General features: G+C 32.5%; 2 protein-coding genes across 2 annotated transcripts; one reads left to right on the top strand and one right to left on the bottom strand.

Annotated features, from left to right (window-relative positions):
* Positions 1 to 3,717: 3,717 nt before the first annotated feature.
* Positions 3,718 to 5,498, bottom strand: LOC114373973 (coumaroyl-CoA:anthocyanidin 3-O-glucoside-6''-O-coumaroyltransferase 1-like). The gene has a single exon (XM_028331551.1). It carries the CDS (start codon positions 5,401 to 5,403, stop codon positions 3,994 to 3,996), a length of 1,410 nt encoding a protein of 469 aa, XP_028187352.1. The 5' UTR covers positions 5,404 to 5,498; the 3' UTR covers positions 3,718 to 3,993.
* Positions 5,499 to 10,252: 4,754 nt separating this feature from the next.
* LOC114374298 (diacylglycerol kinase 5-like) lies at positions 10,253 to 15,634 on the top strand. The gene is made up of 9 exons (XM_028331926.1): positions 10,253 to 10,375; positions 10,822 to 10,907; positions 11,596 to 11,719; positions 12,074 to 12,152; positions 12,586 to 12,668; positions 12,864 to 12,931; positions 13,853 to 14,539; positions 14,717 to 14,833; positions 15,009 to 15,634. The coding sequence occupies exons 2-7, from the start codon at positions 10,879 to 10,881 to the stop codon at positions 13,875 to 13,877; spliced, it is 408 nt and encodes a 135-aa protein (XP_028187727.1). The 5' UTR covers positions 10,253 to 10,375; positions 10,822 to 10,878; the 3' UTR covers positions 13,878 to 14,539; positions 14,717 to 14,833; positions 15,009 to 15,634.
* Positions 15,635 to 15,767: the final 133 nt, after the last annotated feature.

Raw genomic sequence — 15,767 nt, 5'->3', positions numbered from 1 at the left:
TTAAAGTGCATGAGATTGGTGAATTTACACGCGCATTTTTCTCAAGAAACAAGGACTTTGTTGAAATGCTTTTTATGCAATCAAAATAGGACACTTTTTTTTGTGTGTGAAGACAATAGGACACTTTTTGTTACCCCTTTTAATTTAGAAAGCCTATTTTAAAATGTCTTAATTTATAGCAAACGTTAAAAAATAAATAAGCAATAAAATATTTATATAAAATGTTATACCATGTCAATTATTTGAAGTTTAAATAGTAAAAATAGAGTAAATATCCTATGCATTGTGAGTATACAAAAGTTTTTTATATACAAATATATAATAATGTATCACAAGTTAATATATATGATAAATCAATTGAATTTTACTCTAAAAATCATACTATTATAATTTCTTATTAATAATGTAAGTATTTTTGGACTCAAAGAGTGTATAGAAATTAAATTAAATCCATAAAATTATTGGACTCTACAAGACCAGCTGCCAGCGTGGCATTTGAATACAGAATATAGTCTGCACTGTTTTTTGACATGTCTTGATGTAAAGTGTTTTTTTTTGGACTTGAAAGGAAACTGGGCCACTATGTTTTGAGATACCTTGTGATTCATGACGCACCAAATACGGTAGAATTACATCACTTTATTTTGGATGTTGTTAGGTGCACCAAGCATATTACATGAATTAACAAAAATACCCCTGATACATGTGACTTTTAGGTTGTTAGCACAATGTCTAACCAACTAAACTAATAAACCAATTACATTATAAAATAAATAATATTGTTATACATAACACTAAATTTTTTAATCTATATTTAATATGCATGTAAATTTAAATAATAAATTTTATTACAATTAATTTTGATATAACTCATACAAATTATTTAATCCGTATATTTTTTTATAAATAAAAAATATTTACTATTACAAAATTTAATATATATTAAATTTTGTAATAGCAAAAAAAATTTAATGCGCAAATGAGTAATTTAACATATTAATAATTAAAAAAAATTAAAATTTAAGGAATTAAAAAAAAAAAACCAATACAGATGAACTTCATCCGTATAGTTTATACGGATGAACTTCATACTTACGGATCAACTTCATCCGTATAATTCATACGGATCAAGTTGATCCATATGTGAAAAATCTACTTACGGATCATCACTCAGCCAAAAAAAGTAACTTAAAAAAGAATAACAAGTCAGGAGCATTTTGGATATTAACAAAAAATGTTGAGTGCAACCGCTGGATGCACCTAGCACCTAGCAACATCGCTTTGTTTTGGATTTTGAATTGCAATTTGAAATTAAGCCCAAGTCGATCCAATTTAGTTGGTATCGGACCCGTTTAAAAGTGTAGGCTTCTGTTTTATTTATGATTTTTTTTTCCACACTCAATGATTTCTCGCTGATCTCTCTTTGAATTCTACTTTTTGTATTCTTGTGGTTAATACTGTAACTAGACTTAGTTTTTTTTTTTTTTTTTCAAAGCACACGTCTTAATATGATTTAGAATGTTTTAATTTCTATTCTCTAATGAATAAACTAAGTTCCATGTGCTTTCCCTTGTTGGTTTGAGAAAGTATTCATATATTTTTCTTCTTATCTTTCTGGTCCTTCTACCGCCCACCGCCCACGCAAAATGTTTTGAATTTTGAAAGCTCCTGCTTTCACGCTATTAAGAGCACAAAAAGTGCACCTTTGTCCTTACTCCTGAGTCATGATTACGCCTCTTCTCTTTGCTTTATAATCACAAACTCTACTACAAAGAATTAGCTAGTGAACCATAAAAACTATATGAGAGATGATTTTCTTCTGCAAGGTGTGAAAGAAAGCTTCAACACGTTAGCCCCATCGTCTTTCAAAAGCAGACGAAGTTGTTGATGACCCTTGTTTACATTTATGCAATTTTGTTTGGGCGTAATTGAATGGCAACGTTTACTTCAAGTACAGATTGCTTTACTCTGCTTTTTCCCCATATTATTATGCAAAAACTATTAATACTTGTTATAATTTTTATTTATATGTAATCCATTGCAATTATGTGAGTTGTTCCATTGGCACTTTCTTTATAAGATGTGTAACATGCAATGACAAATGAGTTTTTCAAACAAGAAAAAATTGTCATTGACCAACGAAGAAAAAGCTTGAGGACAAGACATGTATTAAATGATCGTGAAATTATTAAATAAAAAAAAAAAACGTTGTTATGCATGAGAGATTTTAGGTCGAAACAATACCAAACTCATTCTTACTTGGATCAACATGTGTTGCTAAATAATTAATAACTGTTGATCAATAATTAATAACTAACCGTTTTATAGTTTCCTCTAAAACCTGTCAACTATGGTAGCTAGCATGCATATGAATCAAGATCTCCTGCCTTTCTTTCTTGGACTACATGCATGTCAGCCATTCATCTACAATTTTTGTAGTACTTGAATAAAAAAATTTAATCTATTTTGTCCCTTAACCCTTAACCCTCAATTTTTAAATGTGATCATGAATTTAATTCTTAACTTTGACATATGAAAAATATTTATTGAAAGAACTCAACCTCTTAAATAAATTTTAATACCTTAAAAAATTAGCATATATTTTTTGCCGAGGAATATCCTAATTAAAATAAACAACTTTATACGGTGTTGATGTTAAAATTGCTACACATTTTTTTTATAATAGAATTTTTGTTTAATGTTTCACACTAATACCACAAAAAATTTGTGTCCATCTTTTTATTTTTCAATGAAACCTTTGTAATTCTCTCAACAAGAAAAATTATGTGTGACACTCATTGAAACAATAACCTTATTATACTATGTTAACCTAATATAATTTTCATTATTTTCTAACAGATCAACAATAATATTTTTTTATTTAAGTCCATATCATTTTATTTAATTTTTTAATGAACTCTTTTAATTTGACACACATAATAATATTTCTTTATTTAAGTCCACATCATCTTAATTATATTATTATATTCCAATCCAAGCAGAGATTCTCTCAGCCCATGTCTGCTGTGGCAAAATTCAAAATCAAACACATCAAATCCCCACGCACCCCAGCGTCACACAGATCAGAGCCGTCACTTTTCATCATCACAAACGGACCCTAACCCCGTGCGGGTCCCACAAAACCCACGCGCGTCGTCGTTTCATGGTAATTAACTGCTTATTAGTAGCATATAATTCTCCAAATTGAACCGTTTCTTCATCCACTTAAATGAAAGTAGTGGCGGGTCCCACACTTAAACCCCTAATCAAAACCTCATTGGAGCGTGCTTTAAACCCTAAGTCCTCAGCGCGTAGAGCCAAAAAGCCACACAGTGGAAATCAAAAGTTTAATTAGCATCTCCTCCTCTTCACTCCCAGACTGAACCAAAACACTTCTTCGCAGTTCCTCCTTCCACCATAGCAGAATAAAAAGAGTGAAACTAACTCACAACGAGAAATTCGAGAGAAAATGAAAAAAAAATTTAGGGACCTAAAATTTTTTTTATTTTTGGAGCCTTAGGCTAATGCTAATTTACCTTGCATCTTGCAAGGTCCTGTGCAAAATGAACCAAAATACATGAAACATCCGTATAATGAGGAGTTTGGAAAGTCAGTGAACCAAACCTATATTAGTCAATTGAACCCAAAAGGATTCAATTGAACCCAAAAGGATTCAATTGTTGTTACGGTTTCCCTCCATATTCTCATGACAGATCATACGCCCAAAGTGAAAAACACCATTGCAGCAACTTAGTAAGGATAACAACGCAAAAATTACATGTACAACAACCACAATAAAAGCAAAGCCAATGCCAAAAGTAGCAGAGGCGTCACTCCCTCCACTTAGTCTCCGTGCATATTAAGAACTACAAGCACATCACTCTAAAAATGAAATATTTATAAGAACACCGAAAAAAACTACTGACCCACCAAACAAAGAAAAGAAGAAAAAAACGTGAAAATACCGGTTGTGTAAGAACGTGAACGATTCCCTTAGAATTTATTAATATTATTGAGTTGCTCTTCTAAGATGTTGAAAAAATTATTCGTCTGAATCCTTTCAAGTGCCAATCCAACCTCAATTCCTCCGTTTTCATCTCTACAATCAGAAAGAGAAATTGATCCTGACGATTCAATATGCGCTGCTTCAGATTTCTTAGGCTTACCCCATCCAAAATCAGTATGATACACACCCAATTTTGGTGACCCCGCAACTACCAACACAGATTTTCCTGGTTTCCCTAACTCTCTATAATATGACATCAACCTTTCAGCATTTCTCAAAGCATCACTCTTCAAATCTCTAATTTGCCTTTCAATAGCCTTTGCCACCCCAATGATCCCATTTTCTCCCACTATCTCACTCCTCTTCATAGCCACAAAACAAGTGGTTAGACAATTCCCAAAGTACGTTGAAGGTAATGAAAACTCAGGACGACCACGACAATCTGCAAGAAACACCAAGTGGCAGAATTCAGCATAATCTTGTGCAACATAATTGCCTTTGCTCTCCTCTAACCTAATCATGCAAACCCAAATTAAGGAGCATGTCACCACAAAGGTTGATATGTGCAATGTCTCATCAGAAGTGTAGCTGGCGCATTTAAGAGAGACCCATTTCTTAAATTTCTCAACTTGTTCACGACTCAATGCAACTGTGAAGCGAACCTTGTTAGAGGAGACTTCTCTCACGAGCCCCGCAAACTCCATGTTTCTGGACTCAGGATGTTCAAGTTCTTGAAAGTAAATGAGCTTAAGCCCCTTTGGATCTTTAACTTTGTCCCTCTCATGAGAAGGAAGAGACAAAGAGGTTTGAAGGGAAGCCGTGTTTCCTTTTGCTTTGCAAAGAGAGGCCCAGAACTTGATGAAATGGTGAAGTGACTTGCCGTCGCTGGCAAGGTGGTTGAAGGTGAGACATATGGTGAAGCCAGACTTTGGGAAAATTGTAACCTGAATGGCCATAAGAGGGAACACACGTGCGCCATCTTGGTCAACACGTGGGGTAGGAAACGCGGGAACAAGAGGGTGCCAATTTTGAACGTCTTGTGGTGAATCTGATGTGAGGAGGGTGAAGTCTGCGGTGGACTCTGCAACGGTGAAGGAGAGAGAGTCTCCATCAAGGTAGCGTATGTGAGAGAGATGGGGTTGCTGTGGAGGAACGATGAGATTGGAGGAGAAGGGGAAGAAGTGTTGGAGGGTTAGGGAAAGAGAGTGTTTGAGAATGGGAAGTGCTGTTTGGAGAAAGTGGTGTGTGGGGTGGGGAAAGTCATAGAAGAAGATGCGTTGGATGGGGTGGCAGTAGAACCATGGAATATCGAAGAAAGTGAGGGGAAGGGTGGTTGAGGGAAGTGAGCATGGTGGTGGACCAACTTCACTTTGCTCTAAGATCTTCACTTGAGCCATGTTGGTGGCACTGTGGCTCTGAAACAAAACCTTGTTGCGGTGTTGGGACAAAGATGATTTACCTGCAAATGGGAATTGGGAAGATTATTTATTTATTTAAGCACCTCACACTTCTCGTGGCATCATCAATATATTCTTAGATTCCATCTCTTTAATTATCGGTGGGAATGAATAATATTACAAAATAATACATATAAATACTTTAATATATCATATATTTTATTAATATTTTTTACTTTTTATATTTCTTTTTTTCTTTGTATTACATTGTCTACCTATTTATATTTTTCTTTCTTAACTCGCTTTTAAGTGTTGAATAAAATTTCGAATCCAATCATCCATTTATCTTTTTCATTTCGAATCCAATCATCCATTTATCTTTTTCTTTATGCTCGTGATTCCCATTCTAATTCTAAGAGCATATTAACTATGGATCTTAAATCATATCTTATAATATTACACACATATATATATTAACATTTTCATTTATCTTTTATTCTAATAATAGATCTGAACTTAAAATCTTGAATCATTTGTGTGGATCATAGAATGAATCCACTTAATATATTTTATTAATTATTTTTAAATTAAATTTACATAATTAATTATAAATATTTTATTTATTAAACAATGAATATTAAAAAATAAATATTTTGATAATTAAAATTTTTATTTATAACTTAAAATTAAACCAACGAAAAATACATAATATATATAAATAATAAAATACAAAATATAGATCATTAAGTAAGAAAATTTTAATTTTATCATTATTGTGATCGTAATGTGCCCAAGAAAAATTAAATAGTATTCTTCTTCTATAAATTTAACAATAATTTAATTAAAAAATAACATCCTACAAATATAGCAAACGGTAAAATTTGTCTCAGAAGTGCAGTAAATGTTGAAAATGCTGTATGTGACTAGCAGCGTTAAAAACAAATACACTCTCACTTGTCAACCCTGACAAATGATGGTAGAAAGCAAAAATAAAAAAATTGAGCACACCCCTTCGAGTTTCCTTCTTTTTTTTCTTTTTCTCACATTTCTCTTTCCTCTCCCTTCATCATGTTCTGTTTCTTCTTCCCTTACCACTGTTAGTGAGTGAGAATTTTACTAAATATGCAGATTTTGTAATAGACCCCAATCCCCATGCTTGGAGATCTTAACTTTCTCTTCAGTAAAAGATCAGATTTTTTAAGCTCACATCTTTACCCACACATCCTTTTTGTCCTAAACATCGTACGTGAGTTAAAGATATTCTAAACTTCGTACGTGAGTCATTTCACATCCTTTTTATCTTGTAAGAACCGACACATCATAATTATACACTAACACGATTTTTGTTATAAAAAAATGCTATTTGTAAGATCTTAACTTAAAAAATGCCCAATAATTTTAACTTTAAAACTTATATATTAGTTAAAACTGGAGAAGTTAATTAAAATTTGAAAAAAATGTTTTTTTATCTAAAAGATATTAAATTAATTTATCGTATTAATTTTTTTTAATAAAATTAATTAGTATGTATATGGTACTGTGAGATTAGCCCTTGAATTTAAGAAAATTAAAACATGGTTTATATGTTTATTTGGTTCATATAATTAAAAAAACTTTACTTTTTTGTCCTTATTTTTAGTATTTTTATAAACTAAAAAAAATATTAAATTAGGTTAATTACAATAATTTAATAAATAATTTTAGATTTTAATTTGTCTGTTTTGTTTAAAATTACACTGTTTTGTTTAAGTTGTAGTAATGATTTTAATAAATTATTTGATCATTAAAAGATTGATTGTAAATTAAATTCACCTTTTAAGTTTATATAAATGTTAAGTAGACCCTAATTTAAGGGGTCCAAACCCACGAATCTATCCGAAAATACAGGAGCATAGAACTGCGGAATGTTTACCCGAAATGATAAAAAAATAAAGGGGAAGAAAAGTTGAAAAAAAATGAGTTGTAATTCAATGGTACCAACAACTTTTAGACCATTATGATGCAAATATTAATATTCATTGATTTATTCATAAAGTAGAGTCATGCATGATAATGGAAAAAGAGAGAAAATAAATAAAGAAAGAAAGTGATGAATTACAAGCTTATGTTAATTGGCGTGCGAAAAAAAGAAAAGAAAAATGAAATAAAAATAAGATATTAGAAAAAAAATATGTGGATGCTAATAATTTTTCTATAATTTAGGGTGTGGTTCAAACTAAAGACGACAACTTATTCCGCAGGCTGTTAATTGTTATGTTCAAGTTGCAGCATGATCCTCTTGAAAAGTAATAATATTTTTGCTTCATTACCAAAAAGAACAGAACTAAACAACTCTCCCTCGTTCCTCCTATGTGAAGAACAATATAATTTCTAAGAAGATTGTGGAACCAACAATGATGACTCATCTGTGCTCAAGCCGCCATCTTTGCCTTTGATTTTCTCGACAATGACTCGTGTTTTTTACTTGGAGCACAGATTAGGACAAGTTACTATATACAAGTGAACCTCTGGATTTATTGCAAAATGCTGTGGTGGATATTGTAAGTAATGTTTAATACATATGTAATGTAATGTTAAATACTAAAAACAGGGAAATCCGGCAATCAACTGTCCAAAAATTGGGACCATGGATGGAGGAAAAAAAACCATTGTAGCTAGAATCCGAAAAGCACTATGGCATAGGTCAATGCTTCATTCTTCACAAGCCATAATATTAAGTTGTTCTTCTAAGATCTTGGTGAAACTATTCATTCGACTCTTGTCAAGTGCCAATCCAACATCAATTCCACCTTCTTTGTCTCTACAATTAGAAAGAGAAATTATATATCCCTGATCCATCAATATGCACTGCATCAGATTTCTTAGGCTTACTCCTTATCCAAAATCAGTCTGGTACAGGTTGAGTTTCGGTGAGCCTGCAATTACTACTACAGATTTACCTGGTTTCCATAACTCTATATTCTGACATCAACGTCTCAGTTTTTGTCAAAGCATCACTCTTAAAATCTCTAACCCTCCTTTCAACAGCTTTAATTTTGCCACCTCAACGATCCCATTTTCTCTCACGGCCTCACTCCTCTTGATCATTTCCACAATTCCCAAAGTACCTTGAAGGAAATGAAAGTTCAGGAGTACTATCACGACAATCTGCTAGAAACACCAAGTAGCACAGTTCATCGTCATCACTGTCTTGTGCAACACAATTTTTGACTTTGCTTTCTTCTGATTTTATCATACAAAACCAAACCAAGGAACATGCCACCACGAAGGTTGATATGTGTAACGCCTCAGAATCATCGTAGCTGGCACATTCAAGAGATCGAGACTCATTTCTTGAGTTCCTGAACTTGTTCACGACTCAATACAAGAGTAGAGCGAACCTTGTTGGCGAAAACTGGACTACTACTAAACTAGAAAAACCACTACTATGCCCCAAAATAACCACTACTATTTTCAGAAATACTCATCAAAACGTAACCATGTTAAAGCCAGAATGGAGTATGTAGGGGAAGGCAATGTTGGAAAATATCACTTGCTAAAAAGTATATGTATAAATTGTTGTAAAACTCTTCATATCAGATTTTAATATTATTTTTTTTAAAAAAAAAACCTAGTTGAGAAGAAACAATTCATCTTTTTATTTTATTATTATATATGTTATTAGTATATCAATTTTACTAATAATTAATTTTTATTAAAAAAATTATCTGACTATCTTAAAAAAATCTCTCCATCTAATTACTTTTTTCTATTCACATTTAACATTTAACGAAGGTAACCCACCTTTTGAATTTCCTTGAAATGTCTTAAAGGAAGTTAATCAAAATATTTTATGTTTAGTTTAAATAACTTTTGTTTGTTAAAAAAAATCAATATAAACCATGAACAGCTTAGTGGGGGAAATTGAGAAGTGAGAATGAAGAAAGGAAGTCCAATAAGAAATCATGGTTGATTGTCTGTCCGTCAAAGAAAAATCACATGGCTACATTTTCGGATGCATATTTGAAATCTAATTTACGAGATAAAATATACTCCGTCAGATCTTTATCAACGATTATGATTAGTTTAATGCGTGAAATCGTTAAATTCTGGTTGCATAGAATCAGGGTCCGCCCACGTCATCATTCACTTTCCTTTTTTGATCCCAAGGCAAGGGACCATTCCTTTCCGATTCCTTATCACACCGAGTCAACTCGCCCTCACCGTTTTCTCCGACTCGGCGTCACCTCACCACTCAGATCCAGGTAAGTAATCACGTTTCACCAACAGAATTTCACACACATTGAACACTCTCGATGCTCAATCACTTTGTGTTGTCATTGAATGAACACTGCTGAATTTGACAACAGTTTCAGTAACGCTCCTCGTCGTCACCACGCATTGCAGGTGCATTGAAATCACTTGTTAGAATCTCCGTGTTGCAAACGCGCTTGCTGAATGCGGCAATGACTTCTGACATCGACCTAATTGGTTGAGAATATGTTTGGATATAGAATTTTAGTAAAAATAATTTATGAAAGAAGTTAAATTTCTGCGATCTAAAATTCATTGTTTGGATGTTTTTTTAAGAATTTAAAATTTTAAAATTTTAAAATAGAATTTTAAATCAATAAAAATTTGGAATTTCAATTTTCTTTTATCAATTATATTTTTTCTTATTTTTTTATTCATTTTTTTTCAATCTCATAATTATATAATTTTTTTTATCTAAATATAAAATTTTAAAAATAAAAATATTTTAGTATTTAAAATTGTTAAAATTTAAAATTTCTATTTTAAATTCCTTCATCAAACACAGAGATTTTCGGATGGGCCACGTGCTCGTGTCGGAGTCCGTGGTTGAAGGTAGCAACATCGATATCGAAGGACCCAAGTGTCCGGAGTTGTTTGTGATCTCAAGTTATCTCATCCGCCACCCATAGCCACGGTTCCGTTGGGCACAGGGAATAATCTACCGTTTGCATTTGGTTGGGTACGAAATTACAGTTCTATTTTATGTACTTTTAAATTTTAATGAAAGTTCGAAGTGCATGTAAAATGTTGTACTGACTCTGCAGTGATTTGCTAGTTTTTTCACCAAAAAAAAAAGAAATTAAATTGTTTTGATTCCTGCTCCTTGTTTGATTGGATGATCTTTAAGATTAAGCATATTATGCTGGTTTATTCCTGAACTTTTGCATGTCTACCATTTACTTTTTAGAAGTAAAAATAAAATAAAAATAGCATGCAGTGCTTTTATGTTTCCCTATATATATGAAGATTTGTGGTTCCTACTATGCCCTTCACTTTTGAGTAGTAGTGAAGGAAATTTTCTTGAGTTCAGTAGTTGCTGTGATTGTGATGATAAACATTTATCAGAATTTTTTTTTAACTAAAAAAACTATGGAACTCATTTTTTCTGCTGCTTTTTTATTGCAGGGGAAGAAGAACCCAGGGACGGATGAACAGGCGGTCAAGTCAGTTCTAGATCAAGCAATGAAAGCTAAGGAAATGAAAATAGACAAGTAATGAATTTTGGTTCTATTCTTTCATCTTACAACTGAGTATTATTCTGTTTTTCTGCTACTTGAATAGTTTGGTTATTAATCTATAGTTCCATTTCCTTCCTACTATTGAGGATATTCTTCAGCCTCGCTTATTATTGAATGTAATAGATTTGTATTTGTATGTTGCCTGGTTATGATTGTGATCCTAATTGATTTTTTGTGGGTTAAAGGCATTGTAGTTGGGATCACTGCAATACCAGTAAATGTAAAATTAATTGATTATTCGGATATCCAAACTGAAAGCTTATGATCTACTGTACTAATTTAATTTCCATTTTGAGGATATCACTTCAATATGAGATTCTTCTGTCATGTGTTTACATGCCTTGTTAATCTTAAACTGTCAAGCTAGCTGTTATTTAACATTATTATTTCATTCACTCTTTTTTGTTCATTATTTTGTTCTCATATGGGGCATAGTAGTGGTTTTTCTAGTTTAGTATTAGTCCTTTTTTCTTCTTTTGAGATTTCGTTTTGTCCCTTACTGACTCCCCATGTCCTTAGTGCCCTTTAATTCAAAGTAAATATATGTTTACTGTTTAATGGATACTCTTTGTTCAAGATATATATTAATTTTTTTATTGATTTGTTCTACAAATGTTGATTGCTGATACTTGGTGTTTGTTTTCCACTCCTGAACCCTCAGCTGGCACATTCTTATGCGGATGAGAGCTCCAAAACATGGTCCATGTGATCCAATTCCTCCTCTTGAGTTACCACATTCTTTGCATGCCTTCCATCATATATCTGAGGCAGATGAACTTAATGTGGTAAGATTATACTATTCACTATTTTGCAATCTTATCTGCATCTGGTTCATGGTGACTAGAAGATATATTTCTGAACTTAAGGAATTTCACGAAAGATACCTTGAGTTTCATATGCTATATTTTATGATTTGACTGGAATTCAGCGTAGCTATGATAAGTGACAACTTCTTTAAAGTATGACTAGATGATATAGGGTTTATAAGTTATAACTAAATTGTACTGATTTTGGGATGATTTGTTTCGAACTTTTATCGGCATGAGCCCTGTTTTCCTCAAGCAAGTACCATGTATCTGAATATTTAATATTTTATACTTGCTTTTAACTAATGGATTTCACATATTAAAAACTTGCAGGGGCTGTTGTTGTTTCTTATTGCTCCTCAGGAAGGTTGCCATACTTTTCGTGGGGGATTTTGGAATTACTTCAGCATGGGTAACAATACCTTTCATGGTTCTTTTAAACATTAACTTTACCTTTGCTGACTTTATAATTCCATGTTCCGATTAGTTGATTTAGTTGACACTTCATTATAATATTTAAGTTTGTCTATTTCACATCCTTGGGTCATCAGATTTTGACAATATAAAATCCATTTTAAATTATTTTTAGCAAGAAAACTTACATCATGTAAGCTGAAAGTATGAACTTGTAATGATGGAGACATGATTTGTATAATGTAATGTCAGTATGCTGATTAAGTGAAATTCATTGGTTACCTTCATCATTGGTGTTGATTATTCTTAGCATCTCTTAGAATATTTTGATCATGGAAATAGAATATATTCAAGGACTTCTTTTTTCCTCATTTCATCAATCTATCCTACTTCAACTGTTGTTATAATGTTCTCATGACTACATATTGTAGGAATGGATGCTCAAGTCTCATATGCATTTCATTCTGAACGTAAAATGAATCCTGAAAAATTCAAAAATCAGTTGGTCAATCTGGTATGCTTTTGTTTGGTAGTAATCATAGTAAATACATAAAAGCATTGCATAGACATTGAAGGTTGATAACAATACTATTTTGATTTTCTCACTCTTGATTGGAAAGCCTATATAGTTTTGATCTTTTAGCCCATGGAGATGTAATTCATCTACTTATTTTTGTGATTGATTTTATTCTGATTTTAATCATGATAGAGTACTTATGCTAAGCTTGGATGCACACAAGGATGGTTTTTTGCTCCTCTGTTCCTTCCTCCTTCCAGGTCAGTCTGTGTAGATTGATTGGACAAAGAATTCCTTTTATGATTTTTAGGTTTTTTTTTTTCCGCTGCAGTAAATTTGCAAAACCATCTAATATAGGAGGATGATAGAAACTGGTTCAGATTTAACACACCAAGAAAGTACTGTTATTGATTAACAGAAAGAATGCACAAATTCCTGTGACATTGAGAGATCCAAGACTCTCCCTAGTCACAACTTGAATAACTCCTCCTCTCAATCTCTCTTTCTATTTATAGGCAGCATGACTTATTTCTTCAACCAGCTAACCTAATTAGCTAATTGATGTAACTAGGTATATATTAGAGGGCCATGCAAATTCATGAAAGTTCATGCTTGTAATATATGCTATGAGTCCCATTGGAAATCTGTTTATGAAAATTAGTTAAATTGACTCCTTGCAACTGGTTCTCTAGTTAAATATAAGGATATCTTGAATTTAATTTTATTATTTTGGCTTATGAGTCTTCAGAATGATGAGTTCTCCATCCAACCATGAATTTGTTATCTTTAGTTAATTTGAAACTACTTTGTACAGTGTCACCATCAAGAACCTAAAGTTGTTACTTGTTAACAATATAGACTAAATAAATAAATAATAGCAATCCATAAATGGACCTTATATGTGAGCAATTATATGCTCCACCAGTTGAGTTGTTTGGAGTGACAAACTGGCTGGTTCACCAGTTTTTCAGTTGAGTCAGATGGTTTGGTTTGGCTTTTAGTCGCTTGTTATCTGTAGTTCTTATCAATTTTTAATGCTGGTTTAGATTGGTCAGTTGTACATGCATATGCCCAAAAACTACTCACAATATCAATCCTTCATAGGTCCATCTTAAGCATTTTTTTAATATATATTTGTTACTTAACCAGTTAAGTAAATGTAATTTGATCTTTGAATGCAGCAACATAGCACATCTTGCAAAGTAAAAGTCATGAAAACACATGGTTGTTGGGAAGACCTGCATATTCCTTCCAGGTATATCATTTTATATACTCATATATGACCTTTTCTTTTGTTATATTGGAAGTATAAACAGTTGAGTAGGCAAGAGGAAAAAGAGTGCAGTGGTGGATTGAACCTCTGATGTCAACAGCATGCAAGTCTTAAAACTTGGGCCAATGTCCATTGAGCTACAGGCTCATTAGCATATATCTACAAAAGTGAATGTCTAAAAAAATTCAGGTTAGGGGGTAAACTCCTGGATTTTCAAACTACCAAAGATCCAAAGCCACACTTAACTATGCTTGATAGCTTTCCAATTTTATTGTTATATCATGTCTATTCACGTTTTTCAGAACTTTTGCTTTTATTGATGTTTCTCTTGTTTAGTTGATGATTACTGTCTCGTCACATCGGCACCTTATTGAGTATGGATATTTTTGGGATTAAAAAGCCATTTAATCAACTTCCATTATGTCCATCTTCTGTTCTTTCTGCTCCAGTTTACTTCTGGAATAAAGATCTGATGTTTTATTAACACTCTTTTCATTTTATATACACCATCAGGTCAATTGTATGCCTTAACTTGCCTAGCTTTTCTGGTGGATTGAATCCATGGGGTACACCAAACAGGATGAAGCGGCGTGATGTAAGCTTCTTAAGCTAATTCTGAAATGATTTATTTTGTAAAAAAAATTTCCCTATTAGTTTTAAGTTGAAGTACAAGTGGTAGTAATAATAACTAATAGTCTTTAATATTTTTATGCAATTATTTTGTCAACAACCAAAACTCTTAAGTATGCTATCTTGATTCAATACATTACAGAGAGATTTGACACCTCCATATGTAGATGATGGCCTTATAGAGGTGGTTGGTTTTAGAGATGCCTGACATGGCCTTGTTTTGCTTGCTCCAAATGGAAATGGAACTCGCCTTGCTCAGGTATGTGGGTACACTTTTGCATTTGTACATTTTGATACTCAGGCCACATTCTTCTTTCTAAATCAAACTTTTTGAAATATTTTTCTAAAATTTGATTTCAAAGTTGTGAGTTTTTGTACCTATTATTTTTTTCGATTTTAAAATTTAAAATGGCTTCAAATTATCTTGGCACTAGGCACACAGAATCCGCTTTGAGTTTCACAAAGGTGCAGCAGAGTATACGTTCATGAGGATTGATGGGGAACCTTGGAACCAACCCCTCCCAGTTGACAATGATACAGTTTTGGTGGAAATTTCTCTCCATGGCCAGGTTAACATGCTCGCCACTCATGATTCCAAGTCCAAAAGTGTGAATGATCCATCATCACCACACCATAATGATGTTGAGGAAGATGATAGTGATGACGAAGAAGCTAAAGCAGATGAATTCCGGAAGTTTGGCACGGCAGATACATTTAAAATCCCAGACGAGGTGGACCATGCTCATCTTAGTTAGGTCTTTCATTGTGAAAGCCATTCTTCTTCAGAGTTATGCACTTGACAACATTGTCTGCCTAGCTGTTAATAGGATTTTTATAAATATTTGTTCGTTGCCTTTTAATTGTATCACCTATTTGATCTATTCTAGCAGCGTTATGTCTGTAAACATGTGAATAGTAATTAAGAATTGAGATGCAATAATTCATTTGATATAAACGTTTGTGCAGATACTACCTGTTTAGAATTGAGATGCAACAACTGCTTTGTTGTAAACTTTTGTCCAGTTGAAAATAGAAATACATACCTATTTTTAATATATATCTATTTCTGTAAATGGGGATTACTATGCTGCATATTGATGCTATTACTTTCCTCACTAAAGTTGTTATCCTCACGCTTCAATCAAATAATTTCTTTCTCTTACCATTTACTTTTCTTCTATTGGGAAAAATCT

Source organism: Glycine soja, chromosome 11 (assembly GCF_004193775.1).
Source record: "Glycine soja cultivar W05 chromosome 11, ASM419377v2, whole genome shotgun sequence".
Taxonomy (NCBI): Eukaryota; Viridiplantae; Streptophyta; class Magnoliopsida; order Fabales; family Fabaceae; genus Glycine; species Glycine soja.
The sequence above is the reverse complement of the archived record's forward strand: the minus strand, read 5'-3'. Positions and strand labels throughout refer to the sequence as shown.